The 22,583-nt window shown below is 53.0% G+C and overlaps 1 protein-coding gene and 1 pseudogene across 1 annotated transcript; both read left to right on the forward strand.

The window, feature by feature from the left end:
- The window catches only part of LOC127474812 (zinc finger protein 729-like), a 463,770-nt pseudogene that overhangs the window by 96,987 nt on the left and 344,200 nt on the right, over positions 1 to 22,583 (forward strand).
- On the forward strand, positions 1,533 to 4,786 carry LOC127474854 (maestro heat-like repeat family member 5). Its single transcript, XM_051796165.1, has 9 exons — positions 1,533 to 1,743; positions 2,104 to 2,239; positions 2,324 to 2,458; positions 2,666 to 2,842; positions 3,108 to 3,263; positions 3,664 to 3,765; positions 4,038 to 4,140; positions 4,442 to 4,501; positions 4,588 to 4,786. The coding sequence occupies exons 1-9, from the start codon at positions 1,541 to 1,543 to the stop codon at positions 4,722 to 4,724; spliced, it is 1,209 nt and encodes a 402-aa protein (XP_051652125.1). The 5' UTR covers positions 1,533 to 1,540; the 3' UTR covers positions 4,725 to 4,786.

The following is a 22,583-nucleotide window of genomic DNA, read 5'->3' on the forward strand; positions in this document are numbered from 1 at the left end:
GCTTTGGAACCACCTTTGTGCCCTCAGCCCTTCTGCTCATGACTCCCTCATCCAGGCCCATGCCAACATCAGAAGAGGCACTGCTGGACCTGTCTGCTCTGGGGAGATCCAGCTCCCATTCCTAGGAAAGCTGCTGGGGCGTCTCATCCTTTTCCGGTTCTCTGAGGAGCAGACAAGCTGTGCAGCTTTCCATGCTCTTTTTGCCCTGGCTGAGTTCATCTGTAAGTAAAAAAGGCAGAGCAGTGCTGGGCTTCATTGCTCTGCACACAGACATCTCCTGAGAGATCTGCTTCCTGACCCCCTTTGCCCCTCCCAACTGCTTCCCAGAGCTTCCCAGCTGCCCCTTTGCTGCAGAGCCTGAGCGCTCTGCTCAAGGCCAGGATCTGTTTGCTGCTGCTCTCCTTCCTCCCCTTCCTTTCAGGATCTTGCAGCCCGCTGGTTTGTGGGCCCCACAGCCAAAGTCCCTCTTGACTTCCCTGTCCCAAAACCACGTCTTCCCTGGTGGGGAAGAGCAGATCCCCCACCCTGGCTGGTCCCTCCAGTGCCTGTAGCAAGAAGCTGGTCCTGATACCCTCCCAAAATCCTGGACTGCTCCTGTCCTGCCCCCTTGCCAGCAGATGCCAGGGAGGTTTGGTGAGCTTGCTGGCAAAGCTGCTCTGCCTTCCTGACTCTTGTGTGTTTGCCCCGGTGTTTAGTTGAATCCAGGCTAAAGGACAGAGCAGGCCAAGTCCACCGGGAAGCTGTGACCACCTCCGTGCTGTGTTCTCTGAGCCCCAGGGACTGTGCCAAGGTAAGGAGCTGTGCCCTTGTTGGGACTCCTGTCCGTGGCACCAGCAGGGCACTGGTGTGGGCCAAAGGACCCTGCAGCAGTGGGGCTGGCGTGCCTTCAGCTCCCTGGGGAGAGGGTTCCTGCCATCCTTGAGCAGTGATAGCACGAGGGCTGCACTCCAGTGGCCCAGCAGCAGCTTCAGCCCCAGCAGGAGCTCCAGTGCTCCTGGCCACCAGCAAGTCCCTGGTTCTCAGTGGGGCCAGCAGCCTGTGCCCATGAGCCCTCCTCCCCCAGCAGGAGGGCCCTCTCTGCTCATCCTCTGCCATGCAGGGACTGCAGGCACTGCTGCCAGCTTTGCTGTGGGCACTGCTGTCGGCAGTGGTGGGCACGTCCGGCCAGGGCCGCTCGAGCTGCTCAGCCAAGCAGCACCGTCAGGGCACTCAGTGTGACGGGTCTTCCTTCCTTGCTGACGTAGGCCTTTGGAAAATACCTGCAGTCCCACGAGAGGACAGATGTCATCCTCGTGGCCATCGAGGCATTGGGAGATGCCAGCATCCTCGACCAGCAGGTGCCCAGCAGCCTGCTGGATGTGGTCTTGGAGGACCCGGATGTCTGGTTGACAGATGTAAGTGGGCTGTGGCTGCATTGTCGTGCCCTTCAGCCCTCTTGGGCCTTGTTCCTCCCTGCATCCCTCCCTCCCAAGCACAGGTGACTCGGGCCCCCCAAGCCACCTCAAGGCAGCAGAGAGGAATGGGAAGGGCAACTGAGGACATGGCTGCACTCCGGGGGCAGTGCCATCCTCACCTGTATTCCCTGCAGGCACCCAAGATAGTCAGCAGCATCCTTGAGAGCCTGCCATACTGCAGCACACAGGCAGCGTGGGAGAAAGCGGAGTCACTGCTTCGCCTGATGACCAACCTGTACCCCACCACAGTGGTCATCCTCCTGTGCAAGGCAGCTCTTCAAGGAGACAGGTACTGGCCCTGATGGCCTTGAGGGTGGGCTTGTTCCCTGTGGGGAGAGGGACCCCGAGACTCTCTGGCTGCCAGAGCCAAGGAATGCTGCAGGACAGCCTGCAGAGTCAGGCCCTCCATCCCCCCACGCTTTCCAGCCCTGCTTCACAGCAACCAAAGCTGGCCCAGCCAGCCCAGAGCCAGCACGGTGCTCCAGCCCCACGGGGAACACGCCCTCAGCCCCGTCCTGCCCGCGCGGGCAGGGCCCCCGGGGACGTGCAGCCAGGGCTCCAAGGGGCAGGTTCTGGGGGGCTGCTCCAGGCCACAGCCCTGTGGCTGAGGCAGCCCTGCTGACAGTGCTCTGCCTTCTCTGCCTTCCAGCACTGCGCCGGAGCTGTGGGAGCTGATGTCCTCCATGCCGGAGACGCTGTCCAAGATCTTGGAGGGCTTTGCCAACCTGCTGCACAGACAGTGCTTCCGCTGCTCTGCAGAAGGCCCCCGCACCCAGCCCATGGCTGTGAGTGACCACCAAAGGCCCTGGTCCCCTCCCACCAGCCCTGCAGGCTCTGCCGGCCCCTCATGGCTCTGTTTGCTCCTGCAGTCGTCCTCCAGGAAGGCTGAGTGGGAGGAGTTGGCTGAGGAGCCCGACCTCGAGAGCCATCAGGGCTGTCCAAACGTGAGGACGGCCAGGCTGCTGCTGGAAGGGCTCGTCGGGCTGTCGCAGAGAGCCGAGATGGTGAGCAGGGCGGTGTCAGGGGCAGCCCTGTCGGCAAACGGGGGCTGGGGCTGGGTGGAAAGCAGTGGCTTGGCCTGGCCTGGGACTCACAATGTGGGGTGACTGCTCCAAACGCACTCCCTGCCATGGTAGGGCCTGGGGTGGCTGCCTGGGGAGCTTTTCAGGCACAACCCTCTTCACCCAATGGACATTCTCTTCTCTCTACAGGCCAGAAACATTGAACTCTTCCTGCCGGGCATGATGAAGATCCTGCAAGTTGGCAGCGAAGACGCCCAGGTGAAGATCCTGCTGGCCTTGCGAAACGTTCTGCGTCAGCTGAAGAAGACCAAGGCCAGCTTCATCGCTGTGCAGCTTGTGGGGAGGCTCCTGCCCCTCTTTGACTCGGTAAGGCTGATGTGGAGCCTGAGCCCCTCAGATGGGCACTGGGCAATGACAGCTGCCCTGCAGCCCAGCCCTGCGAGCAGCACTTGGAGCCAGCTCCACTCCCCTGGGCTCTCCTGGGATGGCTTCTGGGCCGTGCAGCCCAGTGCTGCTTCTTCTGGGATGTGAGGCCGCAGCCGCTGCCCTCCCCGCAGCCATGATCACGGCCCTCTGCACTGTGGGCAGGGAGCTGCTGTTTGCAAAGCTCCCTTTTCCTGCTTCCTGCCAGGAGTGCAGCGAGCTGCGAGAGCTCTCCATCCGCATGCTCACAGAGCTGCTGCAGTTGGTGGTCCGCAGGGATGAGAAGAGGATGAGGAAGGAGGTGTGGCGAGCACTGGTGCCTCTCCTCTTCCGCATGAGCGACCAGGTCCCCAGCGTGGCCAAGGTACAGGTTTGAAGGCTGAGCCCTGACACACAGAGGACTGAGCTGACACCCCCAGGGCTCCTGGGCATCGGGGCAAGGGCAGCTGGCAGTGGGCAACGCTCCCCCAGCACAGCCAAAGAAGCTGGCACGGCCCTGTGCAACACCTGCCCTGCCTGCTCCTGCAGGGCTCGGCAACAGCCCCTGACTCCCACGGCCTGAGCAGAGGCATCCCCACAGGCTGTGTCGGAGACCAGGCCTTTGAGCTTCCACTCTTGTCCCCCAGGGCTGTCCCCAAAAGGCTCCCAGACTTTTGGGCTAGGGCATGTCCCAGATTCCTAAAGGCAGGATCCCCCAGGAACAGAGCCAAGATGTCTCCTTGCCCAGGCCCCCGGGCCATCCCTGAGCTCATGCTGTCCTGCAGGCCTCCAGGGAAGCCCTTCTTGCTGCCGCCGAGCTGCTGAAGTGGAAGACGCTCAAGCACCTGCTGCAGAGAGAGCGGCTGTGGGAGCTTGGAGCGTGCTTGGTAAGGACAAGCTGAGGGGCCCGGGCTGGGGGAGGGCTGCTCCCATCCCATGTCTGGGCTGGGGGCTCTGCAGCTGGGCAGAGCCTGGAGCTGCATCCCTGTTGCTGCCCTCAAGAACAGAGCCCCAGGGGCTCTTCTGCTGGCCCCTGTCCCCTCCCTGTAGCCAGCAGGAGGGGAGGCCTCTCCATCCCAGGAGGTGCTGGCAGGAGGCACTGCTCCAGGCAACTGCCCCAGTGACAGCCCTGGAGAGACATGCCTTGTTCTCTCTGCAGCTTCAGAACAGCAGGAGCAGGGCTGAAGACTTCATCCATCAGAGCCTGCCCTACCTGCAGGACCCTCAGGCCAACGTGCGCCTGGCGGCCGTCAGGTTCATCGGTGAGTGCCAGCCCCTGCAGTGCCTCTGGGGCAGCCTGGCCCCTGTGCCACTGCTGCCCCAGCAACGAGGGGCAGTCCTGGGGCTGCCCCAGCAATACCTGGCCACCCCAGGCAGGGCCTTGCCTCCCTCTGCCAGCCCTGCCCACACAGCAGGGCTTGGTGACCGCCTTGCTCAGTCCCACTGCCCTGAGCTTCTGGGGGCTCCTGGGCTCAGCCCTGCTGAGGGGGAGAAGGGTAGGACTGGAGGCCCTGATACTGGGAGCAGGCTGGGGAGCAGGGGCTAATGGAGCTCTGTGCCCAGGACTCATCACACGGCGCCTGAGGGAGCAGACCACAGAGAGTCAGGCTGACATCCTGAGCGGTGAGTGGGGAGTGTGGTCTGTCGGGAATCCAGAGGCTCTCTGCAGACAGGGGGTTTTATCTGGGCTCTGTTTCTCTCCCTCACAGCGCTTCAACCCTTGGAGAGAGACTGGGACATCTCTGTCAGCTCCCTGGCAGCTCGGACAACCTCCATTCTGAGGAGTCCTTTCGTGCAGCAAAGACCAAGAGGCCTCCTGCGAGCACTGCGCTGCTGCTGGCCGTGAGCCCGGCAGAGGTGCAGCTTGCCTTGGCTAAAGGACTGGGGATGAATAAAGCTGCAACAATGTGCCCAAAGCCCTGGTGTCCTTCAGCTGCGTGGTGCTGAGTGTGCCGAGCCGACCGTGTCCTTCCTGGGCTGTCCCGCAGGCAGCGGGACACTCCCCCCTCAGCACCCCTGGCCCCAGGCTTGTGGGACAAGCTGAGCCCTGGCTGGGGCTTTCCCCGAGAGAAGCCACCTTGGCTAAAGGACAAGCTGCTGCCTGAGCCTTCTCACCCCATTTCAGGGCCACTGCCAATGTCACCCTGCCCTCTGCCGGTGTGAAGCTATTCCCCTTGTCCTGTCACTCCAGGCCCTCGTCCAAAATCCATCTCCAACTCCCTTGGAGCCTCTTTTTGGCACTAGAAGGGGCTGCAAGGTCACCCCAAAACCTTCTCTTCTCCAGCCTGGGCAGCCACAGTTATCCCTGTGTCCCCACACAGTGCCCCACTCTGTGACCCCTGTGTCCTCCCAGGCCCAGCACCCCAGGAGGTGGCACAGCAGCAAGCCCTGTGCTGCAGCCATGTGTTGCTTTGGACCTGGCTTCCCACCAAGTCCCTGAGACCCAGCAAAAAAGCTTACTTCCCAGAGAGAAAAAAACCCAAATAGCAGAGCTAGAGCAAAAATATAGATGTACATATATCACAGTTATATCCAGTAAGAATACTCATCATGGCTGGGTTTCGCAAATGAAGATTTGGGGAGGGCACTACCCAAGTTTGTTGCAAGAGCGTTGGTGGCTGAAAAGGCCAATATGAGATAGACATGTCCTGTTGCAAAAGGTACAGTAGAAAGACTCCTTAGGTGGTATATTCTGCAAGACACAGTTCTTTCTGCATTGTCTTTTCTCCTCAAGAGTGATCCTGCGTGCGTTCTCAAAAGCATCAGCAGCGTTATAGATGGTGTTTCTCCAGGCCTCCCGATTTGAGGCCAGAGCAGACCAGTTATGGTGGTCAATATGGCCAAGGTTGAGATGTTGTTTCAGGGAGTCCTTGTATCTTCTCTTTGGGGCTCCTCTCTTGCAACAGCCGGTGGCAAGTTCACCATAGAGCAGGATCTAGGGAGGCGGTGGTTGGTCCTTCATGCTGGAGACGTGCCCTGCCCATCACAGCTGTGTTCTCAGCAACATGGCCTCAATACTTGTGACTGCTGCTTGTTCTAGAACAGATGTATTGGTCACATAATCTGACCAGTGGATGTTTAGGATTGTGCAGAGGCAGCATTGACGGAAGCGTTCTAGGAGTCGCAGCTGGTGGTGGTAGATGACCCAGGATTCAGATCCGTAGAAGAGAGTAGACAGCACTGTGGCTCTGTAAACACTGATCTCTGTACTTTTCTTCAGGTGTTTGTTTCGCCAAACTCTTTTATGAAGCTTTCCAAAAGCACTGTATGCCTTTGCTAACCTGTTGTCTATCTCCCCATTAATCTTACCATCCGAGGAGATGAGGCTACCTAGGTATGCTGGGTTGTATCTGCTCCCAAATCACAGCCAGGGACAGTTTCACAAAGGTGCAGAAGGAGGGTTTGAGGTACAATTGAAGAGCTGAGTTCAAGGAATGTGGATGCATTTTTGTGGTGCTGGTTGAGCAGCCTGGGTCCATGAGAATAATGTCAGACAAAATAACTTTGCTCCTGCAGGATTCTGTGTGTGGAATGTGTGAAACATGGTTGTTCTTCTGGCAGGATAAGAAGTTTTGCCTTCATTGCTGTATCTAAAACGGGGTCTGAGGCTTGTGTAAACTTCAGTGAAATCCAAAGTGAATCCATCAGGCTCCACGAAACCATCCCACCTTCACCCTGCTGGAGTCTGTCCGGGTGCTCTGGTGCTTTGGCACGGTGTCATCCAGGGAGAATTGGAGCAATAAGGAACTGGGCTACAAGGCAGGTTTACAAAGAGTTCTACAAAACTGCCCCCCCCTCCACAAAACCTCAGAAAATAAGTGTGTCATGTGTTACCAGAAGAATCCCTGAAAACACCCTTTGTGCCACTCTGTGAACACCAAAATAATGGAATGGAGTGGACCTGCACCGTAAGTAAATCAGAGATTGTTTGTAGGAATCCCCAAATCAGGAGAAAATCCAGATCCCTCATCTGTGGTAAAATGTCCTGTGAGCAGGACTGAAATGTGCTGCACACACACGTGTTAGAGCACATCATGGAAATGTGGGAGATTGGAAAACGGTTTTCAGATTTAATAGCATTTCAATTTTAACAGCTCATTTAAAACTTGAATAAAATCCAAGGAGTTTCCCTTAAAAAATTAATTAAAACATTGCTTTTCTAGAGTTTTTGTAATTCCATCTTATCTAGGTTTTGTAGAGGACTCAGATGTGAATATTCAGTCTGCTACCTGTGACAATGCCTGACTTCACTTACAATATTTTTAATAGTTATATTCTTTATATTCTATTTAGTCTGATTCTCATACCTGTGATCTTAGACTTGTGTGATTCTGCTGTTGTTTGTAACAGAGAATTTCCTTTGACTTCACTGTGAGAGCTCTCCATGGAATGATGAACAGTAGTAATAATATTAATCATTTATAGAGGGCTTTATATGTTGGAAATACAGGATAATCTTTAAACGAGCTCAGCTTTGCTCTCAGATATGTGAGTGAACTCTTCATTGATCTGAAAAATATTGCTACCTGACATGTATTTTTTTTTTTATTTTCTAGTCTTACTGGGTATTTTGGAAAGGGTTTCTTTATTTTTGTAGGGCAGAATATTGTTTTGTCTTAAGTTTGAGATCTTAAAAGGTTTGCAAAGGACATGGAGGTTGCTGTGGTGTCCTCTGATGATTTCAGCTGATCAAATGAATCCTTCCAATCCTTTTATCTGTGAGGGGACTGCAGGCCATGCTGGAAAGCAGGTGTTACTGCAGGTGACTTTCTCTGCTCTGTGCAATGAGTTAGCTTATAAACTCCTAAGGGAAGCATTTTTCTGGTGAATTCAGAAATTTTTACCAGTGTATCATAGGCACAAGAATTAACACTAATGTTTGGAATCTGCAGTTATCCCACAACTTTTCTAGAAGATCAGTAATTTCTGAGAGCTGGCTCCTGTTTGCAGTATAGAGCAGTCAGCTCTGCAACTGCAGGGTTGCTTCATGTTTGTTTATTTTCCAAGATTTACAGGTACCATAAACTGTTGCCAAAAGCAGGAGAAATGATGAATAATATTTTTTCTCCCCAATAGCCAGAGTTTCATGTGTGTGTGTTGTTGCTAAAACCAGCAAGTCTTCTTCTGAGTAGGAATAAGACTTAGTTCCTAAAGACTGAATTGTAGCAGACACAAGGTCTAATATTTGTTCTTCTCCCCACTTTCTTGCTTTTTCATGACAGATAATGCTCATTATTCTGTGGTAAATGATACTCAGATGTTCTGCAGCAGCAGGAAATTCAATGTGTGGGTACCATTAAAGGCCTGATTCCATTTTCTCACTACACAGTGCAAGTGAATGCATCCAACAGCCAGGGCAGCTTGATAAGTGATGCTGTAACAATTGTCAGGCCTCCAGGAGGTGAGTAGGAAAAAGTGCTTTTTCTGTGCATGGAACAATTCCACAAACACTCTGTTGAACAAAATGTGATTTATTTTCTCAACTGAGGACTGGAAGTTCAGAAGAATATGTTTGCATTAGTAGTTCTTACGAACAAAATTGTCCTTTTTGGCTTCTAATTTGTCACATGGTTAACTTTAGGAACCAGAGAATGAAAACAGTTGTGTAGTTAACATATTGTGAAGGTGAGAGGTGTATCATGTACTTCATTTTTTTCCTGTGAATGGTGATGTGCTCTATCAGGGACAGCTGATCTAGTCCAAGAATAGAGAGATTCACCTGCATTTTGGAACCTGTTTTAGAATAGAAGTTGGAAGTGCTGACAAGGAGCACTTACTGGATAGATTTAGAGAATTTGTTTAATAATAGTAACATAAACTACTGGCAATATATTGAGCCAGAATCCACCAGGTTCTTTAGTTGTAAGAAAGTCAGTTCCAATGTGCTGATTTACAGTGACTGAGGCTCTAAACCCCTCTGGCTGTTCTCTTCATAACAATTGGAAATGAGAGAATTGAGCAAATACACCCTGAACACTGTGAGTGTTTTGTTCTGTGGTTTTGTTTTGGTTGGTTGTTGGTTTGGTTTTTTATTTTTCAAGAAAGCTTTTCCATTTCTAGCTGGTGTAGGTGTGTCCCTTTGCATTCCCTTTGCATGGCCATCCTGGAGAATTAGCTTTGGTTGAATAAATGCCAATGGAAACAATTAATTTAAGGCAGTTTTGAATTCTAATGTGAGAGCCCAACAACTCTTGATCTTGAGAGATGTGTAGGTGTAGCTGTTGAGTAAGAATAGTGTAGAGTGACATACATACCATTTTAAAGGAAAAGAAAAACAAAAACAAAGAAAAGAGAAATCCCACAAACCTTAGAGCTCAAAATACAGTTAAACTTGAAACAGTTTGCTTGCAAACAGATGGATTAGGTTTGGGTCCAAACCAGCAGAAAGACTTCAGGAAAGTGAGTAAATCCAATACAGAGTTTGTGTGACAGATCACTGAGAAATAAGGAAAAAGTCAATTTCCAGCACATTTTATACTTTTCCAATTTTATTGTCAAGTTGCACCTAATATTAACAAATAGACTTTGTTATAGAATAATAAAACTGCATCTGAGTTTCACTGCTCATTTAAGACTGAGCAGTAAGACAATGTTATTTCTAATTCCAGTGCCACATTTTAATTTTGCACTGCAAAATTTGGTAGTGAAAATTTTACCAAATGACAAAGTAAAGGATCTTTAAAGATAAGCAAGGGTGTGCAGAGGTTTATGACAGCCATTCAGATGGACTTTCTTTCATCATTAGATTGTTGTTGATTACAATTAGAAAACTTACAGCTTTGAAATGATCTTTTTTATGACCTTGTGGTAGTTTAAAAGCAATACCTCATTGGTTAAATAGGTTTTAGTTCGTGCTTCCTTTTAGTTAATGCTTTGAAAACGTGTTATCCTGATTTACACATAAAATCCTGCTGAAAAGCACGTGGCATTCCCTAGGATATGTGTGTTTAACTAGAATTAAATTAGCAGTGTTTAAAGAAATCTTCCATACTAGGACAATGTCTGTTTGCTTTACTGTGATGTTTATTACAATGACTCTTTAAATGCTCTACAATTCCATTGCATGGTAAATTATGAGTGTAATGGTGATTTTACACTGGGCTGTAATCAGTGCCTTCACACTTTGTAAATCATTAAATGAAATCTGGGTGCCACTAAAATAAGAAGAAATTTTATTTTTTACTTCAGCAGCCAAGATTTCACTTAGACAGAAGTTTTGTTTGATCAAAGAGTGAGAGAGATCTCATCAGGTACAAAATCACAGCCTTTTAATGAGTGTGAACATGGAGCATTCTCTTTTCGAGGATAAGAAAAACAATGCTGTTCCAGAACTTTCCATTGTGGGGAGTACTTGATGGAACTGGATGGAAGATTGTACAAAAGGGAGAGTGACAGAGGACAAAGGAGTATTCCATTGTGAAGTTACTGCTGATCACTGTTTTACAATTATGAGACAATTTTTTTTCCAACATGCATTTCTTTATTTACACTGTATATACTTATTTACAGTTAAAAATTTCTCTGTGGGATTTTTCTCTGTAGTTTCGAAAATGAATTTTAAAAATCTGAAATTTTATATCTGAATTCTTGAAACTCTTTGCATAATTAAAATATTTTTCCTTCATATAGCTTGTTTCCAACCAAACAGTAGCTTGGATACGATGTGAAAGGGGATATCCTTGTGCTGTAAGGAGTGGAAAATGTAAATACCTGCAAAATTCTGAGACAATGAGACACAAAGGCCACTGAGAGTGAAGAGAGAAAAGGAGAGAGAAAGGGAAGATACAGCAGTTTATTCTTTTCTATAGTAATGATACTTGCCAAACATACCTTAATGTCTGAGATTTCTGATGTTATTTGTTGGCTTTTTTACTGTCATCAGGTGAGTGAATATGACCTTTATGCAGAATAAGACAAGATCACAATTTTTTTTCAAACTAAAAATAACCTCTTAATTTTCAACTTGTGTTAAAGAAACCTTTTTCCAGAGTTCTCTGCTGCCTTGCCATATAATTGAAGTGAGGGAATGAAAAAGTGCCCAAATACATCAGTCATGCCAAAGTCAAGGAAATCAAGATTTGGCCTTTTGCCTGCATTTTATAGAGAAACTGTCACAACTGTCTCCCAAATAACTTTGATAGAAGAAAGAAGAAAACTGGACTTGAGTTCAGTTCGTGTTCCTCTCAGGAGGTGTCTTTCCTGACACCGTCCCTGCTCTTCTGCACTCCCAGGGAGCACTGGGACTTTGTTTTTCAGGGTGATTTGCTCCCTTCTAGCCCAGTCTGCAGCCACTTGGGATTTCTGTCTAATCAGAAGTTCTGCTCAGCTTTGCTGAACGAGTGAGAAGCAGAACTGGCACACAAACTCTCCGTACTCTGTAGTGTATTAATCAGTAAAATTCTCCCAGTTTTAAGCAGAGAGTTGTGCTATTTATCACAGCAAATAAAGTAAGGAAGAATTAGTCAAAATGGGGCAATGCTTGTAATTCTTCTGCATATATCTGAAATATTTCTTTGTGTGAACTCCCTTTCATCACTCCATAATTGTGTTACACTTATTTGCCTTTTCTGTGACTGTTTCAGAAGGAGGGCTTTTCTGTTCTTGTCTTCACAGCTCATAACTTTTATTCCTGGGATCAACTGTCTTCTCACATTTTTAAAAAAGCAGATTTTTATGATGTGGTAAGTATTAGTGAGCACAGTATGAGTGGAGTCTTGCCAGAGATTTCATTACTACTTCCTTACGTTCACATCCTAAATTTATAGCACTGTGTTGGCTTTTAAATTTATTCCTAAAGTCGTCTAGACTTTAGAGAAAAAAGAAAAAGAAGGAACAGGAAAAAATAAGAAAAAAAAAACAAAAACAAAAAAGAAAGAACATAAAAAAAAGAGGGGAAAAAAAGAGAAAGAAAAACGAAAAAAGAGGAATAAAAAAAGGAGAAATAAAAAAAGAAAGAAACGAACGAAAGAAAAAGGATATAATAAAAGAAGACAGAAAAACTAAACCCCCAAAGGCCTATCCTTTCTCGCCGCAAGGACTACAACTCCCACAATGCACCGCGCGGGGCGGAAGCCCAAAGAGGGCGGGCAGGGGCCGAGGCCGCGCGCTGATTGGCTGCGGGGCGAGTTTCTAAGGACGATGCGCGCGCAGAGCGAGCGCCATTTTGTCCGCGTGGAAACGAGTGGGGGAGAGGCGGCGTCCGCTGCGCTGAGCTGTGAGTGCGGGGGGGGCGGCGAGAGCGGGGTCTGGGGATCCGCTCGGGGGCTGCGGGGAGCACGGGTGTGGGTGGAAAGGCTGGAGGGCTCGGGAGGGTTTAGCTCGGGGGTTCGGGGGTTCCCGGGGTCTTTGTGAGGGGTCCCTGAGGGGGTTCGGTGTCCTGAGGGGACTCAGGGAGGAGTTTGGAGGTCCCTGAGTGGGTTTGGGAGTCTCCAAGGGGGTTTTGATTTCTCAGGAGACTTGGGGGGGTCCCAGGTGGGCTTTGGGGGTCTGTGAGGAGGCTTGGGGGTCCTGGGGGCCTTTTCGGGGACCTTTTATGTAGTTTTGGGGTCTCTAGGGGGTTTACGGGGTCCCAGACTGTTTTGAAGGTCCCTGAGGGGGACTGGAGGTCCCTGAATAGGTTTGGGGTGTCCCAGGTGTGTTTTGCGTGTCACTGAGAAGGTTTGGGGGGTCCGAGGGCAGGATGAGGTCTCTGAGGGGATTTGAGGGGACCTGAAGAAGGTTTTGATGGGTCAAGGGAGGAATTTCAGGGGTTTTGAGAGGATTTTGGGGGGTCCCCTAAAGCCCAGCAGTGGGGTTCAGGGTGTCTCCCAGCCCCAAGGGGTCCTAGGGATGCCCCCCAAAATCCGGGGTGGGGGGAGATGTACCACATCCTGGTAAGGGGATCCCAGTGCCCCCAGTATATCCCAATGACTTCCCAATGACCCTCAGTACAGCTTAGTAACCCCCTCAGTAACCACCCAGTGTGTCCCAGTGACCTCCCACTGCCCCCCAGTATGGCCCAGTGATCCTCCAGTGAGCACCCAGTAACCCCCAGTATGGCCCAGTAACCTCCCAGTGTCCCCCCGTGTGTCCTGGTAATCCCCCAGTAACTCTCCAGTTCTCTGCCAGTGACCCCCAGTGTACCCCAGTTCACCTCCAGTCCCTCCCAGTGTCCCTCAGTAACCCCCCAGTGCCCCCTGGTTCCCCCCAGTGTGTCCCAGTATCCCCCAGTAATCCCCCAGTGCCCCACAAAGCCCCCCGACTGTCCCCAACGTGTCCCCAGATGCCCTTGACCTTTCAGTGAGCGTGGGGGGGGCATTTTTGTTGTCAGAGGGTCAAGGGGGGGGCTCCTGGGGTGAGAATTAGGGTTCGGGACATCAGAGATGGGGTTTGGGGACAGTGGGGAGGGGTTTGGGAACAGAGGAATTGGGGGTGTCAAGGGGGGAACTGGGGCTGTGAGGAGGCCCTGGAGACATTGGAGACACCAGGGGGGTCTTGGGGTGTCAAGGGGGGAACTGGGGACACCAAGAAGGTCTTGGGGACACCAGAGGGGGTCTCAGGACTCACCTGCTCGTGGTGCAGTCCCTCATCTCCCCCCCAGGCCCTTTTAACTCCTCCCAAATGTCTCTTAATCTCTATTTTCCCTTTAATCCTCTCCCCCCATAGATCACTTTGATGCCCCAGTGCCCCAAAACCTGTTTTAACTCTTGCAAATGCACCCAAAGCCCCCCAAGCCCCCCCAAATCCCCATCCAACCGCCCCCAGATCCCTTCAAATCTCCCCAGTGCCCCCTCGAATCCCTCCCAACCCCCACAAAGAGGGATCACCCGGCACCCTAGGACAGGAACACAGTGGGCTGTACTGGGGGCACTGGGCTGTACTGGGAGGGCACTGGGGGGGGGCTCAGGTGTCCCACGAAAAGGTGGCCCAGCTCCAGGAGAGATCTGGGGAGCAGTGAGGAGGCACTGGTCTGTCCTGGTCTGTCCTGGTCTGTACCCCCAATCCCCAAAGCCCCTCCCCAGCTCCCCCAGGACCCTCCCAGACCCCAAAGCCCCCCAGGCCTCCCAGGCCCCTGACATGGTCCTGCTGCCCCTTGAGCATCTGCAGCTGCTGCAGAACCAGGCATTTCATCAGCAAATGTGCAGGTGACACCAAGCTGGGGGTGTGTTGATGTGCTGGAAGGCAGGAGGGCTCTGCAGAGGGACCTGTGTGAGGAAGAGTGTGTCAGCAGGAGCAGGGAAGGGATTGTTGGGCTGGAGTGAGCGCTGGTGAGGCCACCCCTGGAGTGCTGTGTCCAGCTCTGGGCCCCTGAGTTGAGGAAGGCCCTGGAGGGGCTGGAGCAGGTGCAGAGAAGAGCAGCGAGGCTGGGGAAGGGAGTGGAGCACAAGTGGTGTGAGGAGAGGCTGAGGGAGCTGGGGGTGTTGAGGCTGGAGAAGAGGAGGCTCAGGGGAGACCTCCTGACTGTCTGCAAGTCCCTGCCAGGAGGTTGGAGCCAGGTGGGGGTGGGGCTGTTCTGCCAGGAAGCAGCAGTAGGACAAAAGGGCTGGGTCTGGAGCTGTGCCAGGGGAGGTTTAGAGTGGATATTGGGAAGCAATTTTTTGCCAAGAGAGTCATCAGGCCTTGGAATGGGCTGGGCAGGGAGGGGGTGGAGTCAGCGTCCCTGGAGGTGTTGAAGGTGAGAGTGGATGTGGCCTCAGTGCCATGGTCTGGGAAGCACAGCGGGGTTGGATCAGGGGTTGGACTTGATGATCTCGGAGGTCTTTTCCAACGTGGCTGATTCTGTGATTCTGTGATTGCCATTCCTATGGCAGCACATGCTTGAGGCTCCATCCCCAGGGTGATAGAGATGTCTGTCCATATCTATCTCCAAGGTTAGTGTGTAAATGTGTGGTGTTAGAAAAGCAGGCTGAGTTGTGGGCTGGTTGTAGAAGGAGAAAGAAGCCCAGAGGCCAGTGCAAGCAGGCAGCCCTCAGCTTGCACCTGATGTCCCCTCCCTGCAGGTTCCTGTCCTTGAGCCCAGGCCCTGAGGTGAGGCTGAGAAGTGGCGCGGAGGTGAGCCCAGAGCTGTCCCTGAGGTGAGGCTGAGAATAAGTGCAAGGCAGAGGTGCTGCTGAGGAAGGAGAGCCCTGTGGTGGGGAAGACACAAAGCTGTCACTGCCCATCCCCGAGCAGGTGCTGTGTCCATCCCCTGTGTGCCAGGTGAGCTGGGGCTTTGCTGCAGAGCTGCGGGTGCTGATTTGAGCGTCTCCAAGTGCTGAGATGGTGGGCACCCAGGAACACAAACTGTGCCTGGCCACGCAGCCTGCAAGGAGGAGCAGAGACAGCCGTGTCAGTGTGGGGGGCCAGGTTGTCCCTGTGCCTTCCCCTGCAGGCCCTGGCTGTCCCTGCTGGGCCCCTGTCCATCCCCATCAGGTCCCTGCCCGTCCCCCCGGGCTGAGCTCCCCCCAGGAAGTGCCGTGGAGCTGAAGCTGCTGCCATCCCCCCCTGCAGCCGCTGCCCCAGCCAAGGGAGCAGCAAAGGCAGGGCCAGGAGCAGAGGCAGCAGCAGGGGAGCCCTGGGGGGCCGGGAAGCTCTTGTGTGGGGCAGGAAAGAGGCACTGGGCACGAGGCCGGGGCTGTGCTGAGCAGGCCCAGCCCTCACATCCCCCCAGCCAACGCCGGCTGCCCGGGGGGCTTGGGAGGGACCCCCAGCCCGTGTGCCCCACACTGAGCTGGCAGAGAGAGAGCCAAGGGACAGGGCCACGGGTGAGGGACAGGCAGGGCCATTGCAGGGCCACGGTGAGGGCACAGCCTGTGGCAGCAGAGCTGCCCAGGGCCGGGGGCAGCCGGGGGTGTTGGTACCAGGCAGTGCTGGGGCCGAGCAGAGCACGAGGCCTCTTGCAGAGTCCTGGAGCAGCCTCCCACTTGCCAGCCCTGCCCTGGTGGGGTGACACTGTCCCCTCCCTGCAGGACACTCCCCCTAAAAACTTTCAAGGGGGCCTTTTGTGTATATTGCTGATTGATTCTGGGGACCTGAGGGAGCCTCTGCAATCCCATCCATGGGGCACAATCTCCTCTGCAGAGCTTGACTCCCTGCAGACTTTGCAGGGAAATCTGTGCTGGCAGCTGCATCCTGAGCCCGAGGGCAGTTTGTATCCCTGAGTGCTGATCCAACCTGGGGACCCAAGGCATCCTCTGCTGTTCCATCCATGCAGCAGGAGTCACCCTCTTGCCCTTGACTCCCTGCAGAGGAACAAGTGCCCTGTCTCATTTTGGGAGAAGCCAGATGCTGCCCCTGGGCCATCAGAAGTGGTGCTGAAGCCTCTTTCAGCCCAGCCCTGGGTGCAGTTTTCTCATCCCCTCACTGAGTGCCCACTGCCCCAGCCGGCACTGACCAAGCAGGGCATTTGGCACACGTGATTTGGTGGTTTGGAGAAACAGCCCCCAAACTGGCAGGGGGCCAGAGAACCTCGAGGAACAGCCCTGGAGTGTTTTAAGTGACACTACATTAATACAGCTTTTGATTAATATATAGTAAGTCAATCAAGTTCTCATGAAGTGACCTCACTCTCCTCATCCTCACAATTAAACACCATGTTTTTCGGCTGAATCTTCATATTTTGGAGTATTTTCTGGCTAAACTTTAAGTTTTTGCCGTTTTTGGGGAGGGTTGCTATTTCTGAAGGGATTTTTTGCCTGAATCTCGATGGTTTGGGTTTTTCTGGGCTGAATCGTGGTGTTTTGGAGGTTTTTATGGACACAGGATGCCCAGTGAGTTCTAGAGATGGACTTGGGCAGGAGGAACCCCCAAGCCAACGTGCTCAGCTCTTGTTTTCCCCCCATCAGGATTTGTCCTTCCCAAAGCTTGGTCGGATGGAGGAGGAGGCTGTGAGGAAGAGGAAGATGCCTTGGGCCCCCCAGGCAGGTGAGGAGGAAGTCAGTGTCCCTTTGGGCGGGTGTTGTGCTGGCTCTGTCAGCCCAGCATGGCCCCGGCTGCAGGACAACCCCGCTGGCGCCGCCGTCCTGCCGGGGCCGGAGTTGGGGGGATGTCCTTGGCCTTCCCTGTGGGCCGGAGGCAAATCCCCTGCCTGTCCTTCTTGCTTCCTGCCCCAGGCCCCGAGGTGAGGACGGAGAGCCCGGAGGACAAATCCCCCCGTGAGACCCTGGTGGGAGAGGCCGTTTTGAAGGGCTCCCCGGCGCAGGAAGGCAGCGGGGAGGAAAAGGGCCGGAGATCCCCCCGCAGGAGGGGCTCCAAAGCCATCCCTTGGTGCTCTGAGGAGGAAAGAGCCAGCCTGTGCCGGGAAGGCGACCGGAGCTTGAGGGGGAGCTCTGAGCTGGTGGTCCCTGAGCAGCCTCCCAGCAGGGAGAAACCCTTCAAATGCTTGGAATGTGGGAAGAGCTTCAAGAACAGCTCCCACCTGATCCGACACCAGCACATCCACACTGGGGCACGTCCCTACACGTGTGGGGAATGTGGGAAGAGCTTCAGCCAGAGCCCTCATCTGATCAAACACCAGAGTGTCCACACTGTGGAACGGCCCTACATGTGTAATGGTTGTGGGAAGAGCTTCAGGCACAGCTCCAGCCTGATCCGACACCAGCACATCCACACTGGGGAACGGCCCTACATGTGTGGAGAATGTGGGAAGAGCTTCAGGGACAGCTCCCACCTCCGCACCCACAAGCTCATCCACACAAGTGAACGGCCCTACAAGTGCTTGGAATGTGGGAAGAGGTTTCAGACCAGCTCACATCTCCGCAGGCATGAGCAGACACACAGGGATGAGAGGCCCTTCTGCTGCACCGACTGTGGGAAGGGCTTCAAGTACAACTCCCACCTCATCACCCATCGGCGCATCCACACTGGGGAGAGGCCCTATAAGTGTGGGGAGTGTGGGAAGAGCTTCCCCCACAGCTCTACCTTCACCAAACACCAACGGACCCACCAGTAAGGGAAGCCCTGCCAGTGCCCCGACTGCGGGTAGAGCTTCAACCGCTGCTTCCACCCCGAATGAAGCCCCTGATGGGGAGGCAACCCCTGGTGTCCAGTGACTGTCAGTCCATCCCTTTCCACCACAAAGGGCCAGTCCCCTTTCCCAGGGGCAGGTTCTTCCAACAGAGCCCTTCCTGTGTGGGGGGTGTGTGTGGAGATTCCTGCCTTGGCTGGGGGCCCCCCAGGGTCACTGCTGGAGGTTGAGAGCAGAGATCTCCCCACGAGCATTGGTCTGGGGGAGTTCCATCCATCTCTAATTAAGAATTATTGCTTTTGTGCCAGCTTGAGTAGAATTGCTTCAACAATTGCTTTAGTGTAGAGCACTGTCCTATCTTATGCTGTACTCCTGGTAGTTTTAGTGTTTCTGTTGTGCAGTAAATAATTCTGATGAAGATCTTTTGTCTGATCATTTGTAATTCTAAATAAATTCATTTCTATCAATAGATCTGATTTGCCATCATTAAAAGCTGGGGGACAAAAGTGTTTCAGTCACACCTCTGTAATTCCTCTAAACTGGGTTTAGTTATGTTTTGTTGGCATAACCCAAGTCTGAGATTGGATCCAGCAGCCCCCAGCACCCCACAGGAAGTTGGGAGCTCAGGGGGGCCACCCCCCATTGCCAACCCCCCTGTGCCCAGAGACCCCCATGGGACCGTCAGACTCTCCAGACAACCCTCCCTTTTCCACCCTTCTCCCTGTTCCTTCCATATTCCCATTGTCCCCTCAATCCCCCATTTCCCCCTGAACAGTTTTTGGGTCCCAACCCTCACTTTTTGCCGCCTCTCCTGTGGGCACTGAAGGAGAAAATGAGGCTGCACACACAGAGTTCCATTTCAGGCCTTGTCCACCCATCTTTCCAGTGTCCCCCTTTCATTGGGGTTCCTTTGGAAACAGCGCCTGGGCTTTGTCTTTTAGTCCACTGGAATTCCCAGCATGACCCCAAAGCAGTGCCCTGATCCCACACATTCCCCTCCCCTCATGTGCTGGCTGTGTTCAGCCACCAGAGAAAAACACAGGCTGCCATGCAGAGCGTTCCAAGTGGTTTCCACTTTGGCAAACAGCACTCTCTGGATGGAAAACACCAGTCAAGGCCAAAACACTCCTTTTGGATCCTGATTAGCTGAATGCAGCTGCTGCTGCCTTGTGTTGTTCCCACAGACATTCTCAGGATTCCTTTGCTTCCAGGAGGCCCCACATGTCCCAATGGCCCCTGGATTCCATGAGCTTCCACAGTCTCCAAAGGTTCCTTTAGTTCCATGAGGCCCTGCAGACCCAAAATGCCCTTTGGATTCTCGGAGATTTCCCACTGTCCCAGGGTCCCTTGTGCTTCAGAAGGAGCTGCAGTGGGGCAGTGGCCCCTTGGTTCCGTGAGCTCTGCAGTGTTCCAGGAATCCTTGGGTTCCAGGGGATCCTGCAGTTTCACAAGGAGCACTTGAATGCAGGAGGTTCTGCAGGGTCCCAATGGCCCCTGGATTCTGGGAGGTTCAGAAATATCTCCGGGCTCCCTTGGTTCCAGGAGGACACACATGTCAGCAGGAACCCTTGGTTCCAGGAGGTTCGACAGTGTCCCAGAATTCCTTTGATTTCATGAGGCCCTGGATTGTCCCAATGGCCTCCTGATTCCATCAGCCCCCTCAATGTCCCAATGGTCCCTTGGTTCCATGAGTTTCTGCAGCGTCCCAGGGTTCCTTTTGTTCCATGGGGAGCTGCAGTGTCACAATGGGCCCTGAATTCCAGGAGTTTTGCCAGGGTGACAGTGCTCCCTTGATTCCATGAGATTGCCCAGTGTCCCAGGACTCCTTTGGCTCCAGAAGGCCCTGCAGTGTCCCAATGGTCCTTGGTTCCATGAGGTTCCACCATGTCCTTGCTGGAATATGCATGGCTGTAATGCTGCCCCACCTGCAGAGCTGCCTCCAGCTCTGGGCTCCAGCACAGGAAGGACATGGACCTGTTGGAGCGAGTCCAGAGGGGAGCAGCAAGAGGATCAGAGGGATGGAGCAGCTCTGCTGTGAAGAAAGGCTGAGAGAATTGGGATTGTTGAGGCTGGAGAAGAGAAGGCTTTGGGGTGATCTAATTGTGGCCTTGTAGTGCCTGAAAGGAGCCAACCAGAAAGATGGAGAGAGACTTTGGACAAGGGTCTGGAGTGACAGGACAAGGGGAATGGCTTCACACGGGTAGAGGGAAGGGTTGGAGGAGATAGTAGGAAGGAAATCTTTCCTCTGAGGGTGCTGAGATTCTCCTGAAGGCCCCTCCCAAGCCAAAGCATTCCATGATTGTGGGACTGGTGGGTGAGGTGGTGGTCGGAGCCGTCTGGGGCACAGGGACCCAAAATGAGGGAGTTTTCCATTGTGGGGGAAGGAAGGAGGGGGCAGCAGAACTGACCCCTTGGACACCTGGCAGGCAGGCTTTGGCTGGAAGCTGGTTATGGGGAGCTGAGTGAAGCCCCCACAATGCAGGAGGAAATGGTCAGTGACCTACTCTGCCAGTGAGACCCCCCCAAGTGCCTGGGCCCACATGGGATGCAGCCAAGAGTCCTGAGGGAGCTGGAGAAAGAGCTGGCCAAGCCACTCTCACTCATTCCCCAGCAGTGCTGCAGAACTGCACAAGTCCCAGCTGACTGGCAACAAGCACATGGGATGCCCATGCACAGGAAGGGCCCAAAGGAGCATCTGGGGAACTCCTGGCCTCTCCCATTGACCTCAGGACCAGGGAAGTCCATGCAGCAGATCCTCCTCAGTGCCATCCCATGGCAGTGGCAGGACAACCAGGGGATCAGCCCCAGCCAGCGTGGGGTTGGGAAAGGCAGGTCCTGCCTGACCAACCTCATCTCCTTCTCTGACAAAGGACCCACTCAGCAGCTGAGGGAAAGGCTGGGGATGTGTCTCTGTGGAATTCCAGAAAGCCTTTGGCACCATCTCCCCCAGCATCTCCTGCAAAAACTGGCTGCTCATGGCTTGCCCAGGGAACTGTTTGCTGGGTGACAAAGTGTCTGATGGCCCAGGGAGTGGTGGGGAATGGAAGGAAATTCAGGTGGGGCCGGGCAGTAGTGGGGTTCCCAAGGGCTCAGGGTTGGGGCTGCTCCTGTTTAACATCGTTCTGGGTGACCTGGGGCAGGGGATCGAGTGCCCCCTCAGGAAAGTCATGGACAACACCACGTTGGGTGTGAATGTGGATGTGCTGGAGGGCAGGAAGGCTCTGCAGAGGGATCTGGACAGGCTGGATCAATAAGGCCAAGTGTCAGGGCCTGCCCTTGGGTCCCAACAACCCCCTGGAACGCTCCAGGCTGGGGGCAGAGGGGCTGGAGAGCTGCTCAGCAGGAAGGGACTTGGGGGTGCTGCTTGACAGGGACTGGATATGAGGCAGAGTGTGCCCAGGGGGGCAAGAAGGCCAAGGGCATGGTGGCCTTTGTGGAGAAGAGTGTGGACAGCAGGAGCAGAGAACTGATTGCCCCTCTGTGCTGGGCACTGGGGAGGCCCCACCTGGAGTGCTGTGTCCAGTTCTGGCCCCTTGTGCTGGTTTAAGAGTTAACCAGCAGGGGAAATGAACTCAACTCAAAGGAGAGATTATAAATCAGAATAACAATTTATTAAAATAATACACTAAGTACAATTATACAAATAAACAATTGGTCTTAACCCACAAAACCCAAATGTATAACCCAGTACCCTGGGGCATGAACAAAGTGGTGTTCCTTGGGCCCCCCCTTGAGTCCAAAGTAAAGGGAGAGGGGGAAAAACCTTCTGGTGGGAGAGCTGTTGCAGTCTGGTCAAAAGTGGTGATTGCAGTCCAGTTGAGGGTGGTGGTCTCAGTCTGGTTGAGATCAGTGAGCTGCAGTCCTCCTCTGGATCCCGCAAGTGGTAGTAAGGTTCTGAAATTCCAGGTTTATATATTCTCCAGTTCAGGCAGGAATGCCCAGTCCTCCCCTCAGAGCGGAGAATTCCATAAATGGATGCTTCGTCCTTCCCTCAGAGTGGGGAATTCCATAAAAGGGTATGAGGATGCTCAGTCCATAAAAGGGTATGAGGTTGCTCAGGAACATCCTCCCCCCCTTGCAGGCCTCTACTGACAACAGTTTCTGGGACAATGGCATGGAAGGCCATAGAATACACACTTTTGGGCTACACTCATCCAGTGATGAATCGGTCCCAGCTGTCCTAACCAGGACACATGGCAACCATCATACCTCCCACTGCTACGGACATTTACCATGGCAAACCTCATACATTGTATTACTAGGGACGGTTACCATGGCAAACAGCATACATTCCCACTGTTTTGGTCGGTTACCATAGCAACCATCATACAGTCCTGTTTCTATGGTCAGTTACCATGGCAACCATCATACATTCACGTTGCTATGGTCAGTTACCATGGCAACCACCATACATTCTCGTCACTACAGTCAGTTACTGTGGCAACCATCATACTTCCCATTGCTATTGTTGGTTACCATGGCAACCACATACAGTCTCATTGCCAGTGTCAGTTACCATGGCAACCATCACACATTTCTATTGCTATGGTTGGTTTTCATGGCAACCCTCATACATTCCCATTGCTACACTCAGTTACCATGGCAACCACCATACATTCCCATCGCTACAGTCAGTTTCTGTGGGAACCTCTTGGTTCCTCTTGGACAGAAGCAGATGCAGATGAGCCTCCATCTTGTCCACCAACCTGCCAGCTGTGCTCTAAAGGCCTGTGGCCCAAGGGGTGTCTTCACCAAGACCCTGCACAAACCTCTGGGACCCTT

This window comes from Manacus candei, unplaced genomic scaffold (assembly GCF_025592945.1).
Source record: "Manacus candei isolate 608988 ecotype Guabito, Panama unplaced genomic scaffold, ASM2559294v1 h1tg000045l, whole genome shotgun sequence".
Taxonomy (NCBI): domain Eukaryota; kingdom Metazoa; phylum Chordata; class Aves; order Passeriformes; family Pipridae; genus Manacus; species Manacus candei.

Bases quoted from the DNA above. Each gene is read 5' to 3' on its own strand.
- LOC127474854 (XM_051796165.1), top strand. From the start codon at position 1,541: ATGGCTGCACTCCGGGGGCAGTGCCATCCTCACCTGTATTCCCTGCAG. The intron at 1,744-2,103 runs GTACTGGCCCTG...TCTGCCTTCCAG, and splicing joins GCAGCTCTTCAAGGAGACAG to CACTGCGCCGGAGCTGTGGG. The intron at 3,766-4,037 runs GTAAGGACAAGC...TTCTCTCTGCAG, and splicing joins GGGAGCTTGGAGCGTGCTTG to CTTCAGAACAGCAGGAGCAG.